Source organism: Pollicipes pollicipes, unplaced genomic scaffold (assembly GCF_011947565.3).
Source record: "Pollicipes pollicipes isolate AB1234 unplaced genomic scaffold, Ppol_2.1 Scaffold_3447;HRSCAF=4054_pilon_pilon_pilon, whole genome shotgun sequence".
Lineage (NCBI taxonomy): Eukaryota > Metazoa > Arthropoda > Thecostraca > Pollicipedomorpha > Pollicipedidae > Pollicipes > Pollicipes pollicipes.
The window spans coordinates 27,988,415-28,015,107 of record NW_023596297.1 but is presented as its reverse complement, the minus strand read 5'-3'; the positions used below and the strand labels follow the sequence as shown (position 1 = coordinate 28,015,107).

Here is a 26,693-nt window from a genome sequence, read left to right as displayed (position 1 = left end):
GGTAAATATTGCCCGCACAGATTGCATAGCGTTAATATGCCTGGATTCCGCAGCTGCACACAGAGGCGACTAGTACCAGCGGGAGTCATTTGTTCATTACTGCCCCAGTCCTCGCAAAGAACGCGCTGCAGCAACTAATTTGGACATCAGCTGGAGCCCGTGGGTTACGCGATAGAGTTTTTTGCGAACTGGTTGTACATACATGCCACTGAAACGATTCCAATTCGATGTCCTAAGCAATGATAAGTGTATTACACCTGCAGCCCATCACACGCTGATCTACGCTGTCGAGCTCTTAAAGACCGTCTGGCGGCGAACGGAGTACGACGATCTGGTCCCAGATGGACCCAAATGTCCATACCTATGTTAAAGAGCTTCGTCTCTACATCGTCAAGCCAGTAGGGAAGGCGGTCGCGTTGGAAAGGACGCCTTTCCGCCTGCGCTTAACGTGTCGTCACGACAGCCCCCGAACACCGCACACCGTCCCCGGCGCCCCGCAACACCAGCTCGTACGGTAAATACATGTATTGCAACACCGGTCGACAGGGGGCGCCGCTGGCGGGGGGTGGGCGGGGGTGGGGCGGCGCCGCCCGCTACAGCGGCCCGCCGCTACAGAAACGTGACGCCGACGCCGAACTGCAGGCCATGTACGGGCCGGTCGCCGCGCTGCGCGCGCACCGGCAGACAGTAGTTGAGCTCGAGCCGTGCGATCTCGCCTAGCCGCATGGAGAGGCCGGCGCCGTACGCCAGCCTGAGCCCGCTCATCAGCAGCTCGGCGTTCTTGGCCGCGTCGTCGCCTGCGACAGGGGGCGGCGTCAGCGGTGTGTGCTTCACGCGCGGACCGTGGCCCGCGCTCGCCGACCGTGGCGTCACGCGGGGGCTACCGGCGTGACGTCACAGAGAGCCAGAGGTGACTGGCCGGCCGTGGTCAGGGCTGGATGACGACGGCTGACAGTGGCGAGAACGGGACAAGACGCACGCAGGCAAACCCTACTCCGTGCGAGAGTGGCGGGCCGGTACGCAGATGGACCCCGTTAAGCATCGCCGCACAAACGTCCGGCGTGAGCCTCGTGCCGGAGCACCGTCACACCGCGCCGTCTGGGCGGGCGTCGCCACAGACCCGGGCTGCGATCGACCGCGCTCGCGTGCCGTCGGCCGCGCTCGCCGCCTGTCCGCCGCGCCGGGACCGTTGAAACACATTGCCAGAACGCACCATACAGTTCAGTACCGCAGCGCCCCGAGTGTGCGTCACGCGGCACGCGAACGACCTGAGTTATCAGTCATGTGACGCGGTGCCACGGAGGCGGGACACAGCGCCATTGTCGACCCCGCGGACGGCTCCTCGGTGCTCGCACCCGAGTAATGACCCCGGACAAACAAATGGCACTCGGGAGATTGAGTACTTGGAGCATTTGAAGACGACGCGGACGCTGTCATTGCTCCAACATCGATCCCAATTAAGAGAAGCGTTTGAGCCGGTCGGCAAAAGGTCATCATCGTCCAAAAGGGAAATTAGTTGTGTCTCAAGGGGCCGAGCAGGCTATGGAGCATCGTCACCATAAACAACGGGCTGCAATTACTGAAGGTAGCCTGAACGGCATTGGAAGCGTATAGCAAAATAACCGCGCGTGTTCTCATGTTAATTTTCCCTGGACTCGAGTAATTTACTTAACAACCTGGCCGGGGCAGACGGGTAGCGGAAATGGCCCGTCGCTGTCATTAGACCGACGGCGAGCTGCGTTCCGCAGGGGCGCCATGTCAGGGGGGACCAAGGGCCACCAGCCCCGCAGAACGGATGATTTGGGTCATTTGGCTTCTCTTGCACTGGTCTCAAGCAGGCAGCCCCGATGAAGGCCTGTCCATTCTTTGACGCTAGCGTCAGATGACGAGGATGTTGAACAGTACAGCGAAGTGTACGCTGCAGAGAAATCAGCCGTCCCTCTCCTGAGCGCGGTGCCTGAGGCCGCCTACGGGGCGAGACGGGCCTGACGGCCTGGTTCGACTCACTGGCTCGTGTGCTCCGCGCTAGTGAGTGGTCGACCCACGAGACAGAGGACAGTGATCTGTTTATACCCCGCTCGCGTACTGAGATGGAGAAAACAACGTTTTTCATCTGAAGGTGCCGTGACCTATTTACGATCCTCACGGCCTTTTAGCCGCCCATTTGTCTGCTAACCATGGGTTTTTCGGGATTGTCCGGATGTTCCGGAATTGCCTACATGTGTGTTCCAGTGTGTTTGTTTTTGAATGACTGTCTTTATCCTCACGACTTTTTGCCGTCCCTTCATCTGCTTACTGTGGGTATTAAACGCCCGGAGTTTATTCGGGTTCGCCCACATACAATCAATTAGGAACAAAACACCAGACGTGACAATACGCTGTGGCTGGCGTGATGCGCGCTCACCGAGTCTGAAGTTACCGATGTTACCCGTGTTGACGAACAGGTGGGTTCGGAACAGCTCGCCGAAGCCACCCTTCGTCCTCCGGAACGGCAGCGGCGTGTATAGGTGCAGCGCCGCCGCCCAGTACATCTGAAACCGGGCCGACTGTGAGCGCGGCGCGCGGACAACTGGTCAACAGGCTGCACGCGGTCCGGGCGGCGCGACCGGCGGCCGGACTACAGCACTGCGCCGCCGCCCGCAGACAGCCGGGCCTCGGCCAGAGCGAGGAGCGGCGAGGCCCCGCCTGACACACGGCACAGCCGTAGCGCCGAGTCGGAGCCTTCACCAGCGGCCAGACGCCGCCCCGTCCCGTCCCACCGGCCCGCCGCCCGCCCGGCGCCCGGTGCGTGGCGGGACGCCTCCCGCCTCGCCGCCGCCCCCCCCCCCCCCCCCGCCGCGCCGCCGCCGCCGCCGCCGGTTCACTCACGTCGGCCCCGGTGAAGGCGCCGTCCGACTGCGGGCCGATGCCGCGCGTCTCGAAGCCGCGCCGTTCAGCGGCCCGCCCAGGAAGAAGCGGGTCGCAGATGCTGTACGTCTTCTCGGGTACATGGGCTTCATGTGGCCGCCAGCAGAGAGCCCTGAAGCGTCTGGCGGCACGGGATGACACTCGGTGACGGTCACGTCTCGGGGCGCTGGTTCGCGACCGATGGCGGCCAGGTGACGCTGTATGCACACCAGCCGTGCTGTGCAGCTCTCTCCAGAGCAGGGACAAGCGCCAACCGGAACGGGGGGAGGCGTTCCATCAAAGCCCGGGGGACTGTGGGCCAAGCTGATGCAGTGAGCAAAGCGAGGTGACTCATAGTTCCATTCCCTCGACAATCTGCAGTTCCTAAAGGCGTGCCACTCGGGCGCGTCTCGAGACAGGGCTGCGCCGAGCCGCCGGAGCGGCCGCCTGCCCGGGCCTTACAACGTCGAACGGTAGAGGCAAGTTATACTGCAGCTCAGCTTCGTGCTTGAGGAAGCCGACGTTGCCGCCGAGGCCAGCCAGCTCTTGGTTCAGCCTGCCGGAGGAGCGGCGGCGGGTTAGCGGGCGCTCCTCCGGTGGCGGAGCGTCGAGCGAAGCGGAAGCCAACGGACGCCGGTGTCGGCCCGTCCGGCACCGTCCCACGACCGACCGACACACAGCCGGCCAACGGCAGTGTGGTGACGCCGCACGCAACACGCCTAGCGATGCAAGGGAGACCACTGGCTAACTGGCCGTATGGAGGACAGCCAACGACGTACCGAAAGGCTGGCTCTACACAGACCATAGGCCGGAACGAAACGCGTTCCCAACGACATACACCTGCAGAGGTGGCGAGCCGCCAGCGGTCAGCCCGCCTCCCGGCCCTGCCCGCCTCCAGGCCCTCCCGGTATGCCCGCCCCCTGGTCTCCCGATGTTCCCGGTCCCGCCCGGCCCAGCCCCGTCCGGACTGCCCAGCCGGCGCCGTCACTGACCGTAGCAGGGCGCCCTCCGTCGGGAAGATGGATGAGTCGCGATTATCGACCGTCAGTGAGGACTTGCTTAACGGCCCGACTTGAGCGAATGGCCGGCCTTCCTTGCGCACGTCGAACGGCGTGGCGCGTCAGAACAGGCCAGCTCGCGCCAGCGGGACACGTCGTACCGCAAGCGAGTGGGTCACCTGGCGACCGGCGCAGCAGCAGCCGGTCAAGCGGCCCGGCCGCAGAGGAGTCTTCGGTACCAGCGCCGGCGGCACCGAGCCACAGATCGCTGGATCACATACGCAGCTGCCGAGCCGGCATCACTGACACGCCCGCGTAGCCAGCCCCCGGCACACATTATTGCCATGTACGGCGCCCCGCCGGCGCTGCCGGCTCGTCTCGTCTCGTCGCTGGGTGCGATGGCGAGTTGATGACGGCCGCGGGAGCCACCGGCGGCGCCAGCCCGCTGACGGCGCGGGAGGGAGTCTGGCGCCGGCTGACGCACGTCCGTGGCAGCAGGGGCCCACCGGCGGCGCCAGCCCGCTGACGCGCGGGAGGGAACCTGGCGGCCGGCTGACTCACGTCCGTGGCCGAGCGGAAGCCGAGGTCCAGCAGCACGCCGCGGGTCCACCTGGCGGAATCCCGACCACGGCAGGTCGGCGCCCGACTGGTACACAGAGCCGGTCACGCTGCAACGGCGCACGCCGAGTGTTAGAAGGGACTGCGGCAGGCCAGAGTCCGACCAGCACACAGAGCCGGACACCGCAACAGCGCACGCTGAGTGACAGAGGGAACTGCGGCAGGCCCAGAGACCGACTAGTACACAGGGCGGGACGCCTGCGACAGCGCACGCTGAGGGTTAGAAGGGACCACGGCAGGCCCGAAGTCCAACTGGTTACACAGAGCTAGATACTGCGACAAGCGCACGCCCGGTGACCCGGACGCCCCATGTTGGTGCAGCTTCTCCCCGCACCACTACCACCCCCCCCCCCCCTGAACCTCTGCCAGACCTCGAGCGCTTTAGTCCGCCGGCGCGCCGGACTCCGAACATCAGCGCGCCGGCGCCCGAGCCTGGACCGGCCCGGCGTCCATCGGCACGCCCCGCCGGCCGCGGCCGGCCACTCACGTGGTGCGCGCCCGCGTTGTGGAAGGGCTTGAGCAGCGCCACGTTGATGCCGGTCGTCTGGTTGGTGCCGTACGTGTACTCGCCCTGCAGCCGCTCACCGCGGCCGACCAGGTTCGGCATGCGACAGCTCAGCACCAGCGAGCCCTCATTCTGACCCACCAGCGTGTTGATGCCACCCACCACTCGGCGCAGCTCCTCCACCTCGAACGTCACCTGGCGGCGGCACGGAAGCGGTCGGAGGGCGGCACCAGGGCTGCCGGAGGACGGCACGGGCCGGACCACGCTTGTCTTCCAGCATGCGCCATGCGCCGGTGTGGTGTTATCGCCACCACGGCGCCGAGATACGGAGGGAGCTGGCAAAGCCCACGACACTGACGCTGAGGCATGTCGTCCAAAGGCCGGCACTGACGCACGGCGCGCGCCAGTTCGCTGCATTTATCGATAAACAGGAACGTTCCCAAACAAAGTGACACTGGATGGACGCAAAGGGGCACAACGAGGCTGGCGGAAAATAAAACACGAGCGAGTCCCGTATCTCTCATATACAATCCCACAGCGGGAAGAAAAGTGAAGGTCCGAGGGTGCGTCCACATTCAGTAACACACTTCACACACCCGCAAAGCCCCACACGCCGACACGCACACTTGACCGGCAGGTGCCCCTCCCGCGTCACCCTTGCGCAGCCGCCGGCGCCCCCTCCCCCTGGCTGGACCACACCCGGCGCCCCCTCCCCCCCGACACTCACCTCGAGACCCTTGTTGGCACCCCCCGCGGCACTCACCTCGAGACCCTTGTCGGTGGCGTCCGGGCCGCGGCTCGTGTCGATGAACACGTCCACGCTGCGGAAGCAGCCCAGCTGCTCCAGCCGCGTGCGCACCTCGTGCGAGCGCGTGATCACCTCCTCGAAGTTGGCCGCCTCGAACAGCGGCTGCACGCTGTCCTGGACCAGGTCGTCCCGCGTGCGGCCGACGCCGTCCACGTGCACCTTGTCGATGCGGGCCTGGCGGCGAGGTTGGCCGTGTCAGCGGCAGCAGGCGGGTTCACCGGCCGCATCCCGCTGGCTCTCCCTCCCACTGGCTTGGAGTCATGGCTACCTCACTGGCCGCGCCACCGTTTATGGAGAGGAACGCGCAAACAACATCAATGTCATCTGCGTGTAGTTCGTATCAGGTTGTCTGTTGACACAGTTGGGTGCACCAGAGTGGTCCATATTTTTCGACTTTACGATGTTCCATGTGGTCGCCCGCAAATTGTACGGTGAAACATGAAAACAAATATTGCGAAGTTTGGAAGTGATCGAATCATATTTAGAACAGCTCCAGAGCAGCTGCAGTTGGTCAAGCTCCGTAGGATGTCGCGTTGCGTTCTCCAACACATCAGCGTCAGAAAATATGAGCCAAACAGCTCCAATTGCATTGTCGTGAATTCCCCTTGCCATAGCAGGTAACTACGTGTTTCTTCCCTCACGAAAAACGGCTGTCTCAAACATGAGACGCAGCCAAACATGGTTAGCCGGGCCCCAATCAACCCGAAGCTATTACGGCAGTACGATACGTCTTGGCAGCATGACGCTGTGACCCGAACCCAAACATACAACACAAAGTTCACTAGAACTGCATGACGTCTGCAATAACAAGAAGTCATTTGAGACTGATTAGTGTTGATCTTTATAGCATACCAGCTGTAATGAGGGACAAATAATGTCTCCTTCCATCCTGTTCCCCGTAAGACTAACGACAATTCCGTCGATGTGCTTGTTGGCGAAAATTTATCACGTCAATTATTTGTTTCGGTCTATAAAAATGCAGAGAAAAGCTTCGGGGCGCATCCAATCCCTTCAATCCTCTTACGAGCGCGAGGCAGTCTGGGCTTGCTCCAATGTTAATTGGCCCATAACTTTGCAGCCAAGTGGATCTCCAGTTGTCCAGCTCCAGCGGATCGGCACGGCTGCCGACAGACGTCTTAAGGCCTTATAGCTTTGCAATTACTCACCGCGTAGCATGCAGTTTTCAGCAACCATTAACAAAATTACAAATTGTGCTGCATTGTTTTGGTGGTATTTGCTTGCATGGAGTTTCATCAAGAGTGCTTTTGCAGCACTCCGGAGGCCTGACCCTTTCCATTAGATCAAAGAGAGCAACGCACGATCGGGAACCTGACCCTTTCCATTCGATCACAGAGATCAACGCACGATCGGGAACCTGACCCTTTCCATTCGTCCAAAGAGAGCAACGCACGATCGGAAACCTGACCCTTTCCATTCGATAAAGAGGGCAACGCAAGATCGGAAAATCGCGGAAATCTGAGCTAAGATCAAAACCAGGTGCCAATCCCGGCGACCCAGGGTCGCTCCGACCTCTGAGACCAGCACGGGTTGCCGTACAGTCATGGTGACTGTGTGGGTGGATGTGCGTCGCCGGTCACTCGGACTCGAGGGCAAACCACTGAGAACCCGGCGCTGCGGCGGTTTGGGGAATGGTGTCAGATCTCAGCGACTGGAGAAGTACGGTCAAAACCGATCGCATAGTAAAAGCGAATCTGTTGTCTGCAAAGCACTAAAGGAGCCCAGCACTACCCGATCCAAGAAGACGCCAGTAAGTAGCTGGTCAAGGGCCGGTGTCGCGTCTTCGGGGTCCCGTATCGAAAATCGTCCCCCCATACCCAGAACGCCGCGCCAAGCCGAGCTAGGCTGAGCTACTCGAAATGTGCAGTACCTTGAGCACAGCTCGCGGCAACGTTTATAATTTCTGTCATCCGCTACATCGACAGGGACTGCAAGGCTTGGTCACGCCCATGCTCAGACAGATTGCAAACACATCATGTGTGACTTGTGCGCGAGCGCTGTGTCTCATAAGAGAGTTTTGCCGGTATAGCTCTAGAGAGAGGATATTTCAATGAATCGATAAGGCCCATTTGCGAGGTTTCCCAAAGGCGACTGGCTGCATTTACTGTCGTCTTATTGTTGTTCTTATCCACATGATAACAACGATAACAATCACGAATGCTCCACTGCGGCCGTCTCATCCGCAAAAGACGTCTCAAAGTTGTCCATAAACTGCCTTGGACTTTTCTTTAATCCCTATCCGTGAGAGCAAGCCATTCATGGCCTGAGCAGAGACCCGCCGGTCCACTTCCAAAGCCTGGGCAGTAACCCACACTGTCTGCCACTGGTCCGTCGGTCGCAGATGTGGCGGCGGCCGTGGGGAGCTCGACACCTGCCCGACACAGCATGCGGCGGGGGTTGCCCGCCAGACTGGCCGACTCCGCGCCGTCCGACGGCGCCATCGGTCCGCCGGGCCCACACCCACCTGGATCGTCTTGAAGTGGTCCAGCATGGAGCGCTCCTCGCCCGTCGGGCCCAGGTCGTCGCCGGCCACGGCCTGAGGGCACAGTGCGGGTCAGCAGACAGCGCAGGCCGGCGACCGGGGGCCACGGCGCCCGACTGCCAGGAATGGAGGGAGCCGGACACATCACAGTGTGAGCGGCATGTCGGACGACATCGTGTAGGTGCAGAGTCGTGGTCACTTGATGCGGCAAGAATGGCCTCTGGTCGAAGACAGTTGGTTGTTGGATTACGGATGAACATCGTGAAGTTCACTTCCTGCATACACTATGCAGTGGTTAAACGTCATGCGCTATGCGAAAATCCATCGCACATGTGATACTGAGCCGTCGCACTTCCGTCCTCGATAACACCACGCAACACGTTGTCAGTAGGGGAACGACATCCGACAAAACCGGGTAGTGGGCGCGGTAAACCCTCCTCGCAATATATGCCTTGAGCAACACCAACTCGAGTCACCGGCGGCGGAAGCTCTCGGTAATGCACAGTCGCGTGCGTTCCCACGCCCCCCCCCCCCTCCCCCCGGCGCCGGCGCCGCCGCTGACACGCCATCGCCAGCTGGGCTGGTGCCCAGTTTTTCCGCACATCACTTGTGCAGTTGTAATAAATGTTCTCGTCCATGGCAGGTGCACATCCATCTCCACTGCGAGACGGCATTCATCGGGTCCGACAACCAACACGTGGCACGTAATAGCGGCGGATTCGATGGCGCCTCCCCCCCCCCCCCCCAATTCAGGGAAACTGAATGTCAGACATCGTGCACAGGCCTATGCCTACTGTCTCGATGAGAAACTAACTACTTCGGGTTCAATATATTTCGGTCGCTGACGTTCATCAGTTGTAAGTTTAAAATGTACTTTGGTTTGTACTTGAAATTGATAAAGGTCAGTGACTGAAATATTTATTCTTTTTTGTTGGAAGCGAGCATACGGCTATACAGGACATGGCATGTTTCCAATTATGCTGCTCATATTCACGCTACGACGCCTTAAATGTTATATTACGTCTATGGCGCGGCAATAGACAACACAAAGCGACGCTTGTGCCCAACTCCTCAGACGTCGCCCGCTACAGATCGGACAGCCCCGCCCCTTTCCAGCCCCGCCTCTGTCCCTGCCCTCGCACACAACCATCCCCGGTTCTTTTGTCCCTCGCCACCGAGGCACGCCAGCCGCCCGGATCGGCGGGAGGTCGCCGGCAGTGGTAATCAACGACGCAACGGCGCCGACGGCTGTGCACGGGGCCGTCGTGCGCCGGCAGGGTGACATCGACCAGGGGTCGCGCCGCCGGCCGCGGCGGCAGCGGACCAGTCCAGACCCCACGCGGCCGCCGGGTGCACGGCCCCGGATCGGCAGGCCCATGGCACCGCGTGGGACGTCGTTATGGCTGCTGCTGGTCCTAGTCCTCAGGTACGTGGCATCCGCAGCTGGGAGGGTAAGCTCTCGGCACTGAGATGCCAAACAAAACGGCACGAGCGTTTCCCGCGGGCGGGCGCAAGGGGGCGGGCCAAAAACTTAGCTTACTGCCTCTTATAAGGCAAGTCCGCAATCAAAACAACTTGGGAATCGCCACTGTGCCGGCCGCCACATGTCGCGCTTGTGAGCGGCGGTCGCTGACCTTCCGGGGTCACAGGCGTGTCCCGAGGCGCGCACCCGTGACCCGAGGCGCACACCCGTGACCTGGGGCATACACCCGTGACCCGGGGCGCGAACCCGTCACCCGGGACGCACACCCGTGACCCGGTGCGTGTGCTTCACACCCCTGACCGCCGTTTCAGCGTGATGTTGTGGCCGGCGACGGCCGCCGCCGCCGCCAACGACACGGACTGCGCGCCACCGTCGGCCGCGCGGCTCATCCCGGCCGACTACGACCGGCTGCAGGCGCCGTTCAGCGCTGGCCGGCCACTGACGGTGCACCTCTCCGTCTGGGTGTCGGCCGTCACCTCGGTCAACGAGCTGCAGCAGGAGTTCTCGGTGGCGCTGTACCTGCGGCTCAAGTGGCGCGACCACCGCGTCACGTTCCCGCGCTGCCGGCGCGAGGCGTTCGTGCTGATCGAGGCGGCCGCGCTCGACAGACTCTGGCTGCCCGACATCTACTTCGGCGGCGAGAAGCGCGCCGCGCGCCACGCGGTCGTGCGCCGCAACGCGGCGCTGCGGCTGAACCGCATCGACTCCAGCCTCTACCTGTCCGAGCGACTGAGCCTCGCCATCATGTGCAGCTACGACTTCCAGCTGTTCCCGATGGACTTGCAGGTGTGCATGATGAACATGGAGCCGTACGCGCACGACAAGCAGTTCATCGATCTGAGCTTTGAGCAGCCCGGCATCTACTTTAACAACTTCAAGTTCCGCATCCCGCAGTTCCGACTGACACGGGTAGTGCCCGGCAACTGCAGCTACACGTACATCTACCAGGGCACGACGTTGCGTCAGTCGTGCGTCCGGGCTGCCTTCTTCTTCGAGCGCACGTTCAACTACTACCTGCTGCAGATCTACGTGCCCTCCGTACTGATCGTCATCATCAGCTTCCTCGGCTTCTTCGTGCCGGTGAACCTGGTGCCGGGCAGGATTGCACTCTCCATCACCACGCTGCTGACGTTGGCCACCCAGTCGCAGGCACTGCAGAAGTCGCTGCCGCCCGTCTCCTACATGAAAGCCAGCGACGTGTGGATGTTCGCCTGCATCCTGAGCGTGTTCGCCACGCTGCTCGAGTTCACGCTGTCGTACCGGCACTACGAGCGGCGCCAGCGCGCCGCCGCCCGCGTCGGTCCTGTGGAATGCGCCACACGGCTGGGCAGCTCCGGCGGGCGACACCTCTGCATGCGGCGCCGGTTCCTGCTGGCCGCCCGCTCGCCGCACTTCGTCGACAGCATGGCCAAGGTCATCTTCCCGGCCGCCTTCACGCTGTTCAACGTGGTGTACTGGCTTTACTTCCTAGACATGCGCGAGCGCAGGCACCGGTACGACACGAGGCATTACATCGCCTGACGACGCCACGGACACGGATCGAACGGAAAATACGGAGGGGAGATGTGGAGAAGATCTGACGAAACGGAAACGAAAAGGTACTAGAAAAAGGATAGTTGTGCAGCCTTTGGTCTTGAATGTTTGGTAAAATACCAACGAGCTGACGGTTAGCTACGGGCAGTGTCTTGTGCCTCAAACATAGTTAGGGATTTGACTGCCTGACAGTATGCACAAGAGCCCACCGGCACCACAAGAAACTCAAGTATTCGCTTCACTTCGCTCTTTGGTCATGGTTCCAGCCAATCATTATCTGTCTCAGGCCAGTTTAGAAACCAAACTTGTTCGCACAAGCGCCTTTGAATAAATGTTTACCTTTGGTTTTCGATGACTTTACCCTATTGTATGATTAGATGAAACCAATGGCCGCGATACACGAGTAGACAGTGAAGTTCAAATATACCTCCCACGTCAGTAATAATAGGTAAAGCTGAATTCAAGTGGGACGCTATCGATATCAAACGCTGTCAGCTAATGACCCTTACCAGTCACTTCGAGCAGCAGCTCCCGTCCAAATGACCTCCATCACTGAGGTGCGAGCGAATGCAAGCGTGAAGAACAGGCATTTGGTGCCTTGGCGAAGCTCCAAATGTGCCGACACGCCGTGCATCTGGTGCAACGGCGAGGCCCGAATGTACCGACGCGCCGGGCATCTGGTGCAACGGAGAGGCCCAAATGTGCCGACGCGCCGGGTATCTGGTGCAACGGCGAGGCCCAAATGCGCCGACGCGCCGGGCATCTGATGCAACGGCGAAGCCCAAATGTGCCGAGGCGCCGTGAATCTGGTGCAACAGCGAGGCCCGAATGTACCGACGCGCCGGGAATCTGGTGCAACGGCGAGGCCCAAATGTGCCGACGCGCCGAGCATCTGTTGCAACGGCGAAGCCCGAATGTACCGACGCGCATGTCCCTCCTGAGAGGACAAGCGGACCTGCATTATAACCCACATAGGATTCCGATATCACATACCCCCCGGCTCATTATCAAATCCCTTTGATCGCCATCCATGACTGGGAAGCACGCTAACGCAACCCGACGTTTCACCCAGCGTTACAAAAATCACACGCGAACGGTCATCGAAACGCATGTTGTTTCTATTCCGGCTGAGCACATTGGAAGCAATCGAATCACGGAAGGATTCACACCATGTGTTAGTATCACGGACAGTATAACTGTTTGGACTGCCGTCCTCGTCTGGGACTTTTGCATGCTCGCACCGTTTCGGCCAATTAGCTCTCCGGCCGTTGACAGGTGTTATGGAGTCATGGGAGGGACTGGATGATGTTCACAAGATCTTGTCTCAAATCCCAGAAATTGTTCTCCGGCCGTTGACAGGTGTTATGGAGTCATGAGAGGACTGGATGATGTTCCCAAGATCTTGTCTTAAATCCCAGAAATTGTTCTCCGGCCGTTGACAGGTGTTATGGAGTCCTGAGAGGACTGGATGATGTTCCCAAGATCTTGTCTCAAATCCCAGAAATTGTTCTCCGGCCGTTGACAGGTGTTATGGAGTCCTGAGAGGATTGGATGATGTTCACAAGATCTTGTCTTAAATCCCAGAAATTGTTCTCCGGCCGTTGACAGGTGTTATGGAGTCATGAGAGGACTGGATGATGTTCCCAAGATCTTGTCTTAAATCTCAGAAATTGTTCTCCGGCCGTTGACAGGTGTTATGGAGTCATGAGAGGACTGGATGATGTTCCCAAGATCTTGTCTTAAATCCCAGAAATTGTTCTCCGGCCGTTGACAGGTGTTATGGAGTCCTGAGAGGACTGGATGATGTTCACAAGATCTTGTCTTAAATCCCAGAAATTGTTCTCCGGCCGTTGACAGGTGTTATGGAGTCCTGAGAGGACTGGATGATGTTCACAAGATCTTGGTTCAAATCCCAGAAATTGTTCTCCGGCCGTTGACAGGTGTTATGGAGTCATGGGAGGGACTGGATGATGTTCCCAAGATCTCGGTTCAAATCCCAGAAATTCCAGAGAGAATTCGGCTCGTAGCGCGAGTGTGACTGAAAGACAAACATCATCCAGCCCTTTTAAGAACCACGTAAGACCTGACTAGGGCCGTAGAGTCACTTTCCGGAACGTCGTGTACATACTAACACACCAGACGGGCATTATGAGTTCGAAGCTGTTATGCTGGGATACAAAATGCCAGAAGGTACTGGCTGCGCAGCTCGCAATTGCAATTCATCGGAATGTGCAATTCATGGGAACGAAGTCTGGGTGACGGACTGTTCCACGATTGGACAGCAACTTGACAATCTATCACGAAATTTTCATTGTTGGCGGCACTTACTGTATGGCTATGGTATTGTACGAACTAAGGATGTCACTGGGATATCGTAGCTCGCGACGGGGGAAAGTCATTCGTAACCATGCGCACTGTCAAAACGCTGACAATTAAGTACATACATGCATACATATGTATAAAAGTGCGCACATATGTGTGCATGTAACACACACACACACACACACACACACACACACACGCACGCACGCACGCACGCACGCACGCACGCACGCACGCACGCACGCACGCACGCACGCACGCACGCACGCACGCACGTACGCACGCACGCACGCACGCACGCACACACACACACACACACACACACGCACACACACACACACACACACACACACACACACACACGCACATATAGATATAGGTATATATATATATATATATACATATAATATATATAATATATAATAATATATAATATAATATATATATATATATACACATAATACATATAATATATATATATATACATATATACATATAATTATTTCTTTATATGATGTCCATCATCGCTCTCGCATTCGCTCCCATCACCGAAGTCGTGGCGACGCTCATTGTATGAAATACTTATGTTAAAGTGATTCAATAATACCTATCAACCACATCAATCAAACATAATTTGGCACCACCAGTGATGATACAAAGCATGCCCGCGGGGCCATCGTCACTCATGCTGCGCATGGCTCACCCAGCCTGTGCCGGGCGCACACCTCTGACCAGCCACCAGCCGACGACAACGCATGCAGTCAGACTACACGGATCACCACCTCCCTCGCTCGCTCGCCCACTCTTCCCTTCGCTCTCGCCCTCGCTCCCGTCCGCCCCCCCCCCCCCCCCTCCCGGAAACAGCTTGTGGAGTCCTTGCTAAGCATGGATCGTTGCAGACCGTGCCACGGGCCGAGCGAGTTTAATGGTGTGTTCACACAGGTGCATTTCACGTGTGTCGACACACAAATGTTCCTTTAAGCGAGTCGGGCACGCGTCAAAACCAGTTAACGTCATGAGACATTGTGGCTGGAAATTGGCGATTGGCATGAAAAACTAACTACCCAAGGGGCTCAAATTGAGGTTCAAAGACAGCGCGCTTGCTGCGATGTTAGTCATGCCTAAGGTGAATGAACACATTGCTTGCCCTGTATGAGGCCTGTACGTTTAAATCATCTTAAATATGCAGATGCACGAGAAAGCTGCAATCAATAAGGCGCCGCTTATCTCTTTAAATACGTAAATTTGTATCAGTGGCATAGCTCGTTAGAGTGCCTCCCTTACGATTCAGCCACCTTTGGCGGCGTGGGTTCGAGTCCCTTTGGGTTCTCGATGTTTGACCCTGACTAGGGTGGCTTGCAGTCGGCGGCAGCGGCCGTGCTCAAGGTCTGGTGACATCGTCGGGCGTGACGAATGGCAAGGCGGACCATGCGGACGGACGGTGTAACGGACAAAAATCCCGAGAACTTCGACATGTTAAACTTTCACCGCAAAACGATGCCGCGGGTGGGAATTTCAAGACCAGGCGGCGAAGCCACGGCTCACGCAACAACCACTGCTCGGCGCGGGAGCTGATCCCAGAAATCCAACCAATCAAAAAGTTTGGATGAAAAATGTTCAAAAACATGCATGAGAAAAATACGTTGCGTGATAGGCATTCAAACATACAACCAAAATTGTCTGGACTCCTGTTCTCGGCCAGTTAAGGCTCAGTTTCTCGACTCCTTCCCGGCAAGGAAGCAGCCGGTTCATCGGCCGTGTGACCGGCCCGGCCGGCCACACTTTTCCCGGACGTATATCTTTACAGCCACTAATTGTACTGCCATGATTTCCCGCCAAAAGTAGCGCAATTATCTAAAATATGTTTTGGCATATTTTCGAGCACTTCAGTGTAGGCTATCTGATCACGTAGTGTATTCATGCAGCATTGCAGTATCGCCACGATCTTATCGGCCCATCCAACTGGTACGCGGGAAATGCGGGATTTCCGACCGCGACAAGGCTGACAACGGCGGTTTGAAAACCGCTCGCAATCTTGGCGGCCATATATTGCAGCGATATGAAACGAACTGACAATGACAGAACGGGAAACGGACAACCGTAAAGCCAAAAGTATGCGTTTATGTGTGCCGGCCGACCCACACCATTGTAAGGCAAACCATGCAACCACCCACTCAGAGGGCTTGCAACGATTTATGTAGGATCTCAGCAGCAGGGGCAGATGGAGACCAGAAGCCTGCAGCACAGTGCAGGTGAACGTGCTGATTGCAGATCATCAGCCAGCCAGCAACACTGTCCGACCCACAGGTATGCCCATAGGACCATAGGTGGGCCCGAAATCTGCCAGCAAAGTAGTCAATGGTACATTCTCAGAAACTGATCCTTTCTGGGAGACGCCGTGGCATAAACCGTGAGGCATTGAGCCATGAAACCTACGAGGGTGTTGAGCCCTGTTCGTTGCGGCCAATGTCCAACCAAGATCAAGATATTCGCATATTCCGTCATACTTTGGTCACTGTTGCGAAAACCATAAACCATCGCAAGCTAAAGATTTTGTCGATTGAAATGTTCGGCAAGGCCGTACACATAGCCAGCCAATTGTCGCGCAATGGTTGCGAATTTGTGTATGCCCGCTAGTCATCAGTGTACCTCTGTCTGATAAATTCATCAAAGGAAGATATTCCCATTCCTCAATATGCACTATCCGCATGGGTCCCCAAAGGCGGCGGGCTCCTACCATCCTTGTATGCATGTATATCTATATGTATACATACATATACATATATATATATATATATATATATATATATATATATATTATTCCAATGACGAGAACAATCACTGTGTTGTCAGCTCCCTCATCTCACGCCACCCGCAGCAGGCGCCTAGAGCTGGTGTTATGCGCACAGCCGTCTGCGGAGATGGGGCGCGACGAAGGATCGGTCCAGGACCTTCCCCTTCCTGACAGTTACGCCTCCCAGTAATAATCAGTCATGTCTTGCTCCCAGCATTCAGGAAAATGAATATTTTTCGCCGTGTGGAGTTCGGCGTCTGTCACAATTACGCGTCCCGCAGACGGGCAACTATTGGCTGCGCACAAAAGCACAGGTAGAAAAGCCGATATGGTACATTTTCGTAAATCTTACCGCGGGGGTAGAGGATAGGTCATAAAGTTCGTAGCATGAAAAGTTAATAATGCAAGAGTTCCTATCGGATAAATCCCGTAGGAACAAAATGTGGGATGGAAAAGTTCGCACAAGGTTGTTTGCACGCACTAGTTGTTTGTTGTTGTTTGTCTTTATTACACGCTCGTCCATATTTAAAAAAGCTTTCATAACAACAATGGGAACGCCGAAAACCGCGTCAAACGCGTAACATAGGGTTCGAATGCAGATAATTGTCCTTAGAGCAGGGTATTTCATGCATGTTCACTGCCAGCGCTACCACATGTTGACAGGGAAGGGGAAGGGGTTGGGGATGCCGTTGGACAGCGACAACTGCATAGGTCAGATCACATATTATGACTAGTCTAGCTCCTCAAGTCACGAAATTACACATATTATGACTAGTCTAGCTCCTCAAGTCACGAAATTACACACCTCCCGGCGGTCAGCACATTAACGCAGATCAATGGATGGGACGCAACAAGTCTTTGGAACGGAAGGGACCGGAAGCAACAATATCTCCTGCAGATCACCAGTCGTCTATGTTGTGTTGGCTCTTTATCTCTCAATCTGTCGATGCCCCTGCCGACGCCTGACCGCCCGCCCGACGCCTGCTGAGCGCGCCACTGATGCCGGCTGACTACCGCGGGGGTAGAGGGTGGGATCAGTTCGCTTGTAATATCCGGCGGCCAGGCGGACAGGTGAAATCGGTTTAGGATTGCTTACATAAATCGAATAGCACAGGGAGAAAGATCCCCCCACAACATCCGATTTGATCCATTTACTCTGATTAGGACCTACTTTGCACTCAAACCCACTTGGCCCGAATACCATTGTCATCTATCACTTGTCCACTGTACGCCGGATATAGCTAGATATTACAAAGTCGAATAATCATGCCTTCGGGCATCCCAAGGAGACATTCAGCCATATCTGACAGCTGACATTGCATAATTTAAGAGCCGGGTTGAAATGCGCCCTGGAACGATCCATACATTATCATTTTACACACAATCTTTGCTCGATCATATACTGTCGATCATTACGAGCTTTTAATTATGTCAAACGAACTTCATCCGGCAAGAACCTTTGCCTTTCCACACTCGCTTACGAATGACTGCGAGTGCCCAAGGCCCCATAACAACAGGTTGGGCGGCAGGATGTATACCAAAATATACTAGATCTGAGACCACGCTGGGCTCGGAACACCTAGATACCAATTTTAATCAATAAAAGTACAAGTGATGGAATTTTAACACAATTTTGATGAGTCATAATCACTGCCAAAGCATTATCAAGTAATATCACACTATTGTAAAATGGCACCCAGCAATGTTCTACTGGTGACTAAAAACTGTCAATTTTACAGTTCTTGCGCAGTAGAGACGTTGAACAAGAACACTCGCAACTTGGGTAAGCCATCCCGATGTGTTTTTGATGAGGCAGCTTCACTTATGTTATATAGGCAATAAATGAATTGCGTCGTAAACAACTCTGAAAGAAACAAACTCATTTAACGACCCTCTCAACACTTTCTTTACTTTTGCTGGAAAAGGCCTGTGAAGACATATTTGCTGCACCAATAGGAAAGGAACAAAACCTGGATATTCATTTATGTGTCCGAGCATGGGCGCCTCCCATGACCTGACTACGGAATATTTCCTTTAGGATTTTATTTGAAATGATTCTTGCCAGTCTGTCCTTTGCTGGTGACAGGCTGCAGGGGTATTGTTCGGAACTAGTCATGTTGCTGTGATGTTTGGATCCCTGCTGTAAGGTCCGGGCAATGTCTATATACAACACAAAGAAAAGGTAACAACTTCAGGTTCCAACTCCTCATTACCATACCGTAACTTTGAATATTAAAATTGGTAAGAATCTAAAAAAGTTCTCTACAATCATGCCAGTGAGCTTACCCACATCACAAGTTTAACAGATCTTGAAGGTGTTAAGCTTGAAGAAATGGGAAGATACTGTCTGGTTCCCCATTGCAAGACAGGAGATCAGAAACGCGTGAGGCCACCCAATGTTATTGTTCACTTTTTACCAAGTGATAAAAAAGCAGCCGAAGGCTGGATCAAGGCCGCTGAGGGGAATAAAATCATCACCAACAAAAGCACTGGAGTTTGCTCCGTTCACTTTTCTCCGGGAGATTATGTACGTGATCTGAAGTATGAGCTGCTCAACCCGGGGAAGGACCCCATGGCAAACCCCTCAAGATGTCCCAAAGTGGAGGCAAGACTTTCCAGAACCTTGGGAGAGAGATACAGAAGGAGTCAGATTAATATTGTTGTTTGTAGGTTTTATTGCAATACCTGCACCAGCAATCTGTTTTGTTACGTGTCTAGACTCGGCCGCAGGCCGCACGAGGTGCTGGCGGCCTCTGGCGGCAGCCGGCAGGAGAGAGCACATTTCGCCGCGCTCTCTGCAACACAGCCAAACTTATTCCATGGGATGAGCGAATGGTCCTGGGGTGTGGCCGGTCATTTTTGCCCCTTCCATCAACTGCCAGCCTTTTGAACGATAGTAGCGCTGCCGTTGTATTATACATCATTACATTGTATCGAAGAGTGAAACACAATCTCGCTCTTTCCATTCGTCATCGAAGTGCGCCAATCCCGCGTGTATTTATGTCATGGGTGCCAAGATATGGCACAAAACGCGCAAACCCGTGGAAGAGAGCAAAATACACCATTGAGCCCATGTCACGGTCATGTCACGTGATACGTGTGACAGCACGCACCATTCCGCACAGTACACCGTCATTCCTATGTCGCTGCAACCCCCACCGGTGTCTAGATTTTGGTGCGACATGGCATAATCGGTCGGAGGCAATGAATTACGGCAGCCAATCACGTGGCTAGACGACCGTTTAACCTTAAAGCAACATTCGGCGTCACCCGAGACACCGGGTGGCGCCGTTCCGTCGCGGCGCAAAAAGCTGCCGCGCAACCCATTAATCTAGGCCCTTTTGCGAGCGACATGCAAGAAAATGCGATCAACATAAGTGTGGCATAGACAATGAGTCGACCAACACGCTGATGTGGTTTTCAAAACCGGATTATGGATTCTTTTGACAGTAGTGGCTGTTATAATGGGCGCCGGCATCTGACAATTTACCCTGCAATTTGCAGCGCAATGGTGCGTTGCACAAATTCGCCATGCGACTGAAAGTGTAGCCGCATCAATTGTGAATGTCGGGAAACAAAATCCTCGCCTGCCCACGGCGACCGCCGACACGAATCGGCCGACACAATGCTGTAGTTTTCAACGCTAGATCACGCATAGTTTTGACGGTAGCGGATTGTATTCAGCTTCGGTTTTGAAAGCTCGGCCCGTTGCAACTTGTAATGCGGTTTGCAGCGCAACGGTGCGTTCGGCAAACTCGCCATGCCCACTGAAAATGTCGCCGCTTGAATCGTTAATGTAACTTGTTAACATAAAATTGGTAAACGTTTACAACGTTTAAGTTGTTAACGTAAAACCGCGTTAAAAACGGCCGATTTCACCTTGTCAACACGTGTGCACGTGCCACGTGTCACGTGGCGGAAAAAAACTTGAGTTTACATAAGATGAGGCGCACAATTCGCGGCTGTTTCAATTCTGCATTATATCTGTCATTTGCCATATCCCAACCAGTAAACAGTGTTTTGCCGTATCACAACCAGTCATAACCGTGTCATGTACATATCCGTCAATTTTTTCATGTGGCCTAGCAATGCATCTTTCAGAAAGTTGACACGAATTAACTCATTTAAGCAACATCTGGATATTCGCCGATACGTCCCACCTTTACAAGCTGCTCCGCAACTACCTGCTTGGCGATGGCCTATGCCTTCCCAATGGCGGTCGAATTAATAAACAGTTGTTCGCTGACGTGTTGGCTATCGACGGCGACAAGGAGTTTAGGATCCTTCCCAAGCTTGGCGTGGAAAGCCATCTGGAGGTACGGACAGTTTTCCCAAGTTGTAACGTGATAGTTATCTGCGATGATAATGGAATGCGATGATAATGATATAGATGCGTTTGGACTTTACTAGTTCATGTAATCACGAAACGTTTTGTGACAACGAATCAGCTAGTTTTGTTCTGTTTAATTCCAGGTGACTGGACAGCAGCGTCAGAGAGTTCGCCCAGCCGTCCAACTCCTCAGCGAGTCCGTAGCAACAGCTGTCGACACCTTTACGAACCGGCATGAAGACGGGCAGTGCCTGCGCGTGTTTGACCAAAGCTTTGACGCCCGTAACTGGCAGTGTCCCACAGACTTGGAACAGCTCCGCTGTGGCATGAACCCTGACAGTGCGGCCCACCACAAGGCGCTGACTGACATGGAGGCGGTCATATTGCTGACGTTTGGCAAGAAAACTTCGCTACTGCCGTTCCAGAAAGGATTCATCATCACCATCAAGTCCACGCGGGGTCTTGTGGGTGACCTTGTATCTGTCCTCGGCCCGGATACCTATGTCATGCCGGGCCGAGTAAACCAAGACATCCTTGAATCGTACTTCGGGATGGCGCGCGGGAAAGAAAGTTCGAGCCTGCACCCAAGTCCCAGCGAAGCTAAGTGTCGGGTGCGCCGCCTGACGCTGATGTACGCACTGAGGCTGGGCTTGAACCCACTGACGCAGCGCCTGCCAGCGGCCGCACCTCTACCACGAACAGAAGACGGTGGTCCCATGGGCCACGCCATCCTCGCTGATTTCCTGCAGAAGCATCTTGTCAGGGATCAGCAGACCACCGGCGACATGAGAGAGGTTGAGTCGCTTCTGGAAGAAGCCAACCAAAGCCGACCGACCCCATCGCCTTCCACTGCATCATCAACAGACCCCGGGACTGGCGTCTCGGCCGAGCAGTATGGGATGGCCCATGCGGCCGGCTACCTGTCAGCCAAGTGCCGAAAAGTCGACCCCAGCCTCGGGACTCCTTCGGCGTTTGCCGCGGAAACGCCGCCGGTCCAGACTCATGTGGACCCGGCTGCTCAGCCAGGGCGGGATGAGTGTCCCAACCACCAAGTGGATGGAGAAGTTCAAAACCATGGAGTCGACCTTCTGCACACGTCACCATCTCGAACCGGACCGACCCTCCCGCTGCCTGAGTCATCGAGTCGATGGTAGCGACCCTGTGTGCGGAGCCAGGTCCCCTGGATGTCCGGGTGGTTCGCCGGTTTGTTCGGCTGCACACGTTCATCCGGCTCAGCTTTCTGAACCGAATGCGCCAAAAGGAAGCTCTGCAGCACCGCGAGAGGCTGAAGAGGTGTCAGTTTGCAAGGTGAGCGGTGACCCAGCTGCACCGGAGGAAGCGGCCCGTGATCCGCTACACTGAACGAGTCGGCTCGTCATCTGCTGCACCGGAGGAGGAGGCCCGTCATCTGACCGGATTACGCTGGAGCAGAAGTTTCTTCTCTGGACCTGACTGCGCTGGAGCAGCAGGTGGCGATATTATGTTACCGAGCTGAGATAGTCTCCCGTGACCTGGCTGTTCTCAATGCAGCAGTTCTGTGGCATAGCGGCACTGGCAGCCCAATAGAGAAGGTAGGCGACAGTGTTCGTTACTCTCAACGCCTTCCTGGCAGGTGCGCGGGACATGTCGTGCGCTACCTCACGCGTGACGAACATTATGCGGACCCGTGCACGGTGCATGAATCAAATCCGAAGAGTGTAACGGAGGTGGACTCCTCCGCTGAGTTGGTGTCCACCCAGGTATTGTGTTGTGGCGTTGAGAGCTGACGTTCTATAGACCATGCGAGCACACATGACTGCTGGGAGCCCAAACATGACTGTTGTAAACCTTCCCATAGCTTGGGGACGTAACCTCCAATATCCCAGAAAATGAACTAAGTGGAAGCCATCGCTTTCGACCCGAAACACGTGATTACAAGCGCTCCAGGCATTGTTATTACAGACACCAGGTAAAATTACATTGCATCTGTCCTTCCGACGTCTCAGGTCATCAGGCTACGAAAATGTCAGGTGCCTCTCTCAGCACTGAAAACAACTGCTATTGCCTTCCTATTGGTTGAATACTAAACTATTCCATTTGCATTCAGCTGACTTCGTCTATACCTGTCGCCGATTCGAAACAGCCCGCATACGGACCGCACGTCCGAAACAATACGTGACAGTAAGGATGACGATCACGCCTCATTGTGGTAAAAGTCGCCTTTGTCGGATGCACGGCGTGGTACAGTGATCCAGGCTTGTGTTGGAATACGTGACCAGCCACAGGTGTTTTGTCCCCGGGTATGGCTAGGAGACATACCAATTAACGTCTTGAGACCCTTTTCGTTGGAAAAACGGCTTAGTAACACTCGAGAACGATCGTGAAAAAATCAGTGTTGTCTTGCACTTAAACGCGTAAATGCCCTCGGGCACTCCCATGGTGACGTCACTGTGGGATTGCCAGACCTAGTTCCCACTAGGTTCCGACCCCCCCCCCCCCCCCCCCGGCGAGTGCCAAATGGCCCCAGCAGCTGAATGCGGCGTAAATCCCCTATCACGATAAAAAAAATGCGTGCGTACTTCAAGCACGCGAGCTTTCTCCGTGCGACCTTATGTCCTGACAAATACTTAACATACGAGCATTATACCATATGAACACCTCACGTATACTTCGGTACGAACAATTGCGTACGGTCTTTAGGCTTACGTACTTCATGCAATGCGTACTTACTTTTGTCTTAAAATCAGACCATTACAAGCAAGTGTTGCCATCTACATTCCGTTACCAGCACCTGTTGCCGTCTTAATCATTGTTGAGCCCCTTTTGCCCAATGAGGCCAAGTGGGGACGAGTTTGCCTGACGGAGATACGTGAGAACAGGAGACACCTGCAAGAGGCAGCCGGGAGTAGAGCCGCACACAGTGATGCAGGCGCCTGGGAGAGTGGTGGACACAGCATGTGAGCTAAGCTCCGCTGGGAATATAGCCCCCAACCGCTCGGGACACACTGCGACCGGCTGGAAAGATCGCGCACTGAAACCCTCCGCAGCATCTTTAATGTGTGGGAGCAAGTGTGCTCTGGAGGACAGCTGAAGAAAATCGGGACCAGCCGGCACGCGAAACACTGAGCTGCGCCTTAGACGCGCGGGTGGGTCCTGCCGCTTGCCTCAAGACACCGGGACCTTGGCACCTGACAGCAACCAACAGCGAAATGGGCAACACGAGCCTGCCTCGCATGGCACCGAGCTGTAACAGCAGATGTGACAGTTCAATGGTAGCTGGGAGCTGACGTTCCGGTGAGCTCCAGCGGAGCACACATCGGAGGGGCTCTGTCACACCTCCAGCCACGCACAGCTAGAGCAGCCGACGCGTGTGCGTACAGCTGCGCGTGCGTGCGGGCGCGCGCGCGAGCCGGCTCCTACCTTGGCCTGCACAGAGCCCATTGTCCCGGACGCGAGCGCGGGCGGAGCTACGTGAGCGGCGCTGGAGTGTCGGCCAGTCACTGGGCCAGGTCACAGATGGTGGTCACAGATGGTCACAGATGGCTCCACTGATGGCCGACACCCCTGCAAAGCCAGGTCCCACACTGAAACATTGCCAACACTGTGTACAATCAAGGTGATAAGCCCTATCCAAAACATTCACATCTGAGCTTGGTGAGAGCTTGACAGCACTGTCTAATGCTCTAGGTCTAGGTCATTACAGACAGGCAGTTTTCAACTGGGGACACACAAGCAAACTTTCAATGGCAGACAATTCCAGATGGGTTCCTCGGGACTAAATATTTCAAAATATTATCCAAACTTGTGTTTGGGCTATTTCATCATGCATCAAACAATATAAAAGTAAACTCCCACCTATATCTCTCAGATTTGATCATATTGTGTTGATGGAGTATATAACAGTCACTTGCTTCTTTTACCCATAGATGATAAATAACATAGCAGGGATGCATTTAGAGCAGGGCCTTCCTCAATTTGAAGGGCAATATCTATGCAATCCAAAGACTTTCATTGAAGCACATTCTGTCCAAAATGATAACAAATTCAACCTTTGGCTAGAAATCCAGAAGTTAACCACATGCATAAAGTGTTACATAAGTCTGAGCCAAAATAAAGTGATTCAAATACATAAGTAAAATCAAACAAATTCCTTTCTGGCACTGTGCTATGCAGGATGTTTGGTGATTATAAAGATGTTTTAAAGAGAAAACAGGTTTTAGCTGTGTAAATATGAGGCATTATTAGTGGTTACAGCAAAGTCTGTGTTAGTATTTGCATGTATGTAACCAATGACCACGGAATGATGCAGGTCAGACATGTATTCAACACTGCACCTAAAAATCAGAACATTGTTGTGTATGAGCATGGTATCACAAGTACTGAAGGAATGAAAACAGCTGGTGCTTTATCTTATTTGTTCTTTTTTATCAAGAGACTGATCATTATACAATGCACAACATCTAATATTTGCAGTCATGCAACTTACAGTTGTACTGCAACACCTAAAACAGTAAAATTGTTTCTACCATATCTTCCTCTGAAACACACTACTGCTGACAGAGCTTTACACAATGTCCAAAAAATATTGGAGAGAATTCAGCCACTGTCACTGTACATGCATCAAAAGCACATTGTAGAATCACCTTATTCCAGCACCTTGGGCATTGCAAATTTCTCCATCACCATGAGGATCCCTGGCATTGGTTGTGACATGACATAATTTTTTCCATAAGCTGTGTATCATTAGTTCAGAATGACACTATTCAGTGCTGTGCAGAACTGTGTAAGGACAACACATCATTAATAATTTGCCTTGCCAATTTACCATGTGGGCATGAGGCTATGACCACTGATTTCAAATATATTTTGGGAAACAATCCCTGGCATCCATAATTGACTGCCTACTGGGCAATGAAGTGGCAAATAACTAGTCCAGTTAAAGAAGAACTACCATCAGGCTGACCTCTGGAGTGGTAGTCTGAGACCAAAGATGTTTGATTTTGATTTTCCCACAGAAAGGAAATGCATGGTACAATGATGCTTGTGGTTGATGTGCACAGATTATGCATATTTTGATAATGTCAAACAACTCACTTCCTAGCCACCTTCCAGGCCAGTTTGCAAAAACACCTGCTGCAATGGTTATTTGTGGTCAATTGCTGCCCATGAACATCATGCTCTTGTGCACTGAAAGCAAGCCTTGTCATAATGTTCACAGTTTTCCAAATATTTTTTGGTGAAAAACCATGCTATTTTCAAATTAGTGACTTGCCATGCACTCATATTAGAAATGATCCAGCACCGGACTCACTTAAAGCACTTTGCACATAAGCACGTGAGCACTTAAATTTATGGTGTAAATGTTCTGAAGTTTGCTTTGGGATGTCACTGACATGCTCAATATGTTTGGTGTAACATGCATTTCGAGCATTGTGACATCCAGCCACACTCTTGTTTCGTTCAATTCGTTACATTTATTTCTATTAATATGTTCGATGCTTTACGGCGCGTCAACTATGCTGGATATTTGTGCCCCTTCCTTTTATCTGGCAAGCAGACATACAGTGAAAAAAGGGTCAGGGGCCTCCCCAATATCGTTTGGTTTACACACAGCATATCACCGCATTGCCAAAAAGAATAGCAGTGCTAAACACCAATTACATCACCAGTTGGTATCAACCCACCGACGTGAATTTGCAGCTTACCTGGCCCGAAACCTAACTTTTTATCTGCGGCGCGCCAGATATGTAACATAATTTTTCCCCCCAACAGCTGATACCAAGATAGCGCGGGAAATGCTCAATGACAGAAACGGTTAAAATCTTTCCGCAAATGGAGAAATAAAAACAAGAAAACTAGGAAATACTGGATGCATGTAGTGGACTAGAGAACATCATACCAGAGCTGATGTTAGGTTGGTCCGTTTTAGACATGACA

At 54.3% G+C, this 26,693-nt stretch overlaps 1 protein-coding gene and 1 pseudogene across 1 annotated transcript in view; both read right to left on the bottom strand.

Moving 5' to 3' along the window:
* Positions 1 to 524, bottom strand: part of LOC119092379 (importin-7) — a 4,547-nt gene extending 4,023 nt beyond the window's left edge. Inside the window, exon 1 of the mRNA XM_037215342.1 lies at positions 480 to 524. Within this exon, the coding sequence (XP_037071237.1) occupies positions 480 to 524 (45 nt within the window). The remainder of the gene's footprint in view (positions 1 to 479) is intronic.
* A 32-nt stretch (positions 525 to 556) lies between these two features.
* Positions 557 to 26,438, bottom strand: LOC119092378 (sorting and assembly machinery component 50 homolog; annotated as a pseudogene).
* Between the last annotated feature and the right edge of the window lie 255 nt (positions 26,439 to 26,693).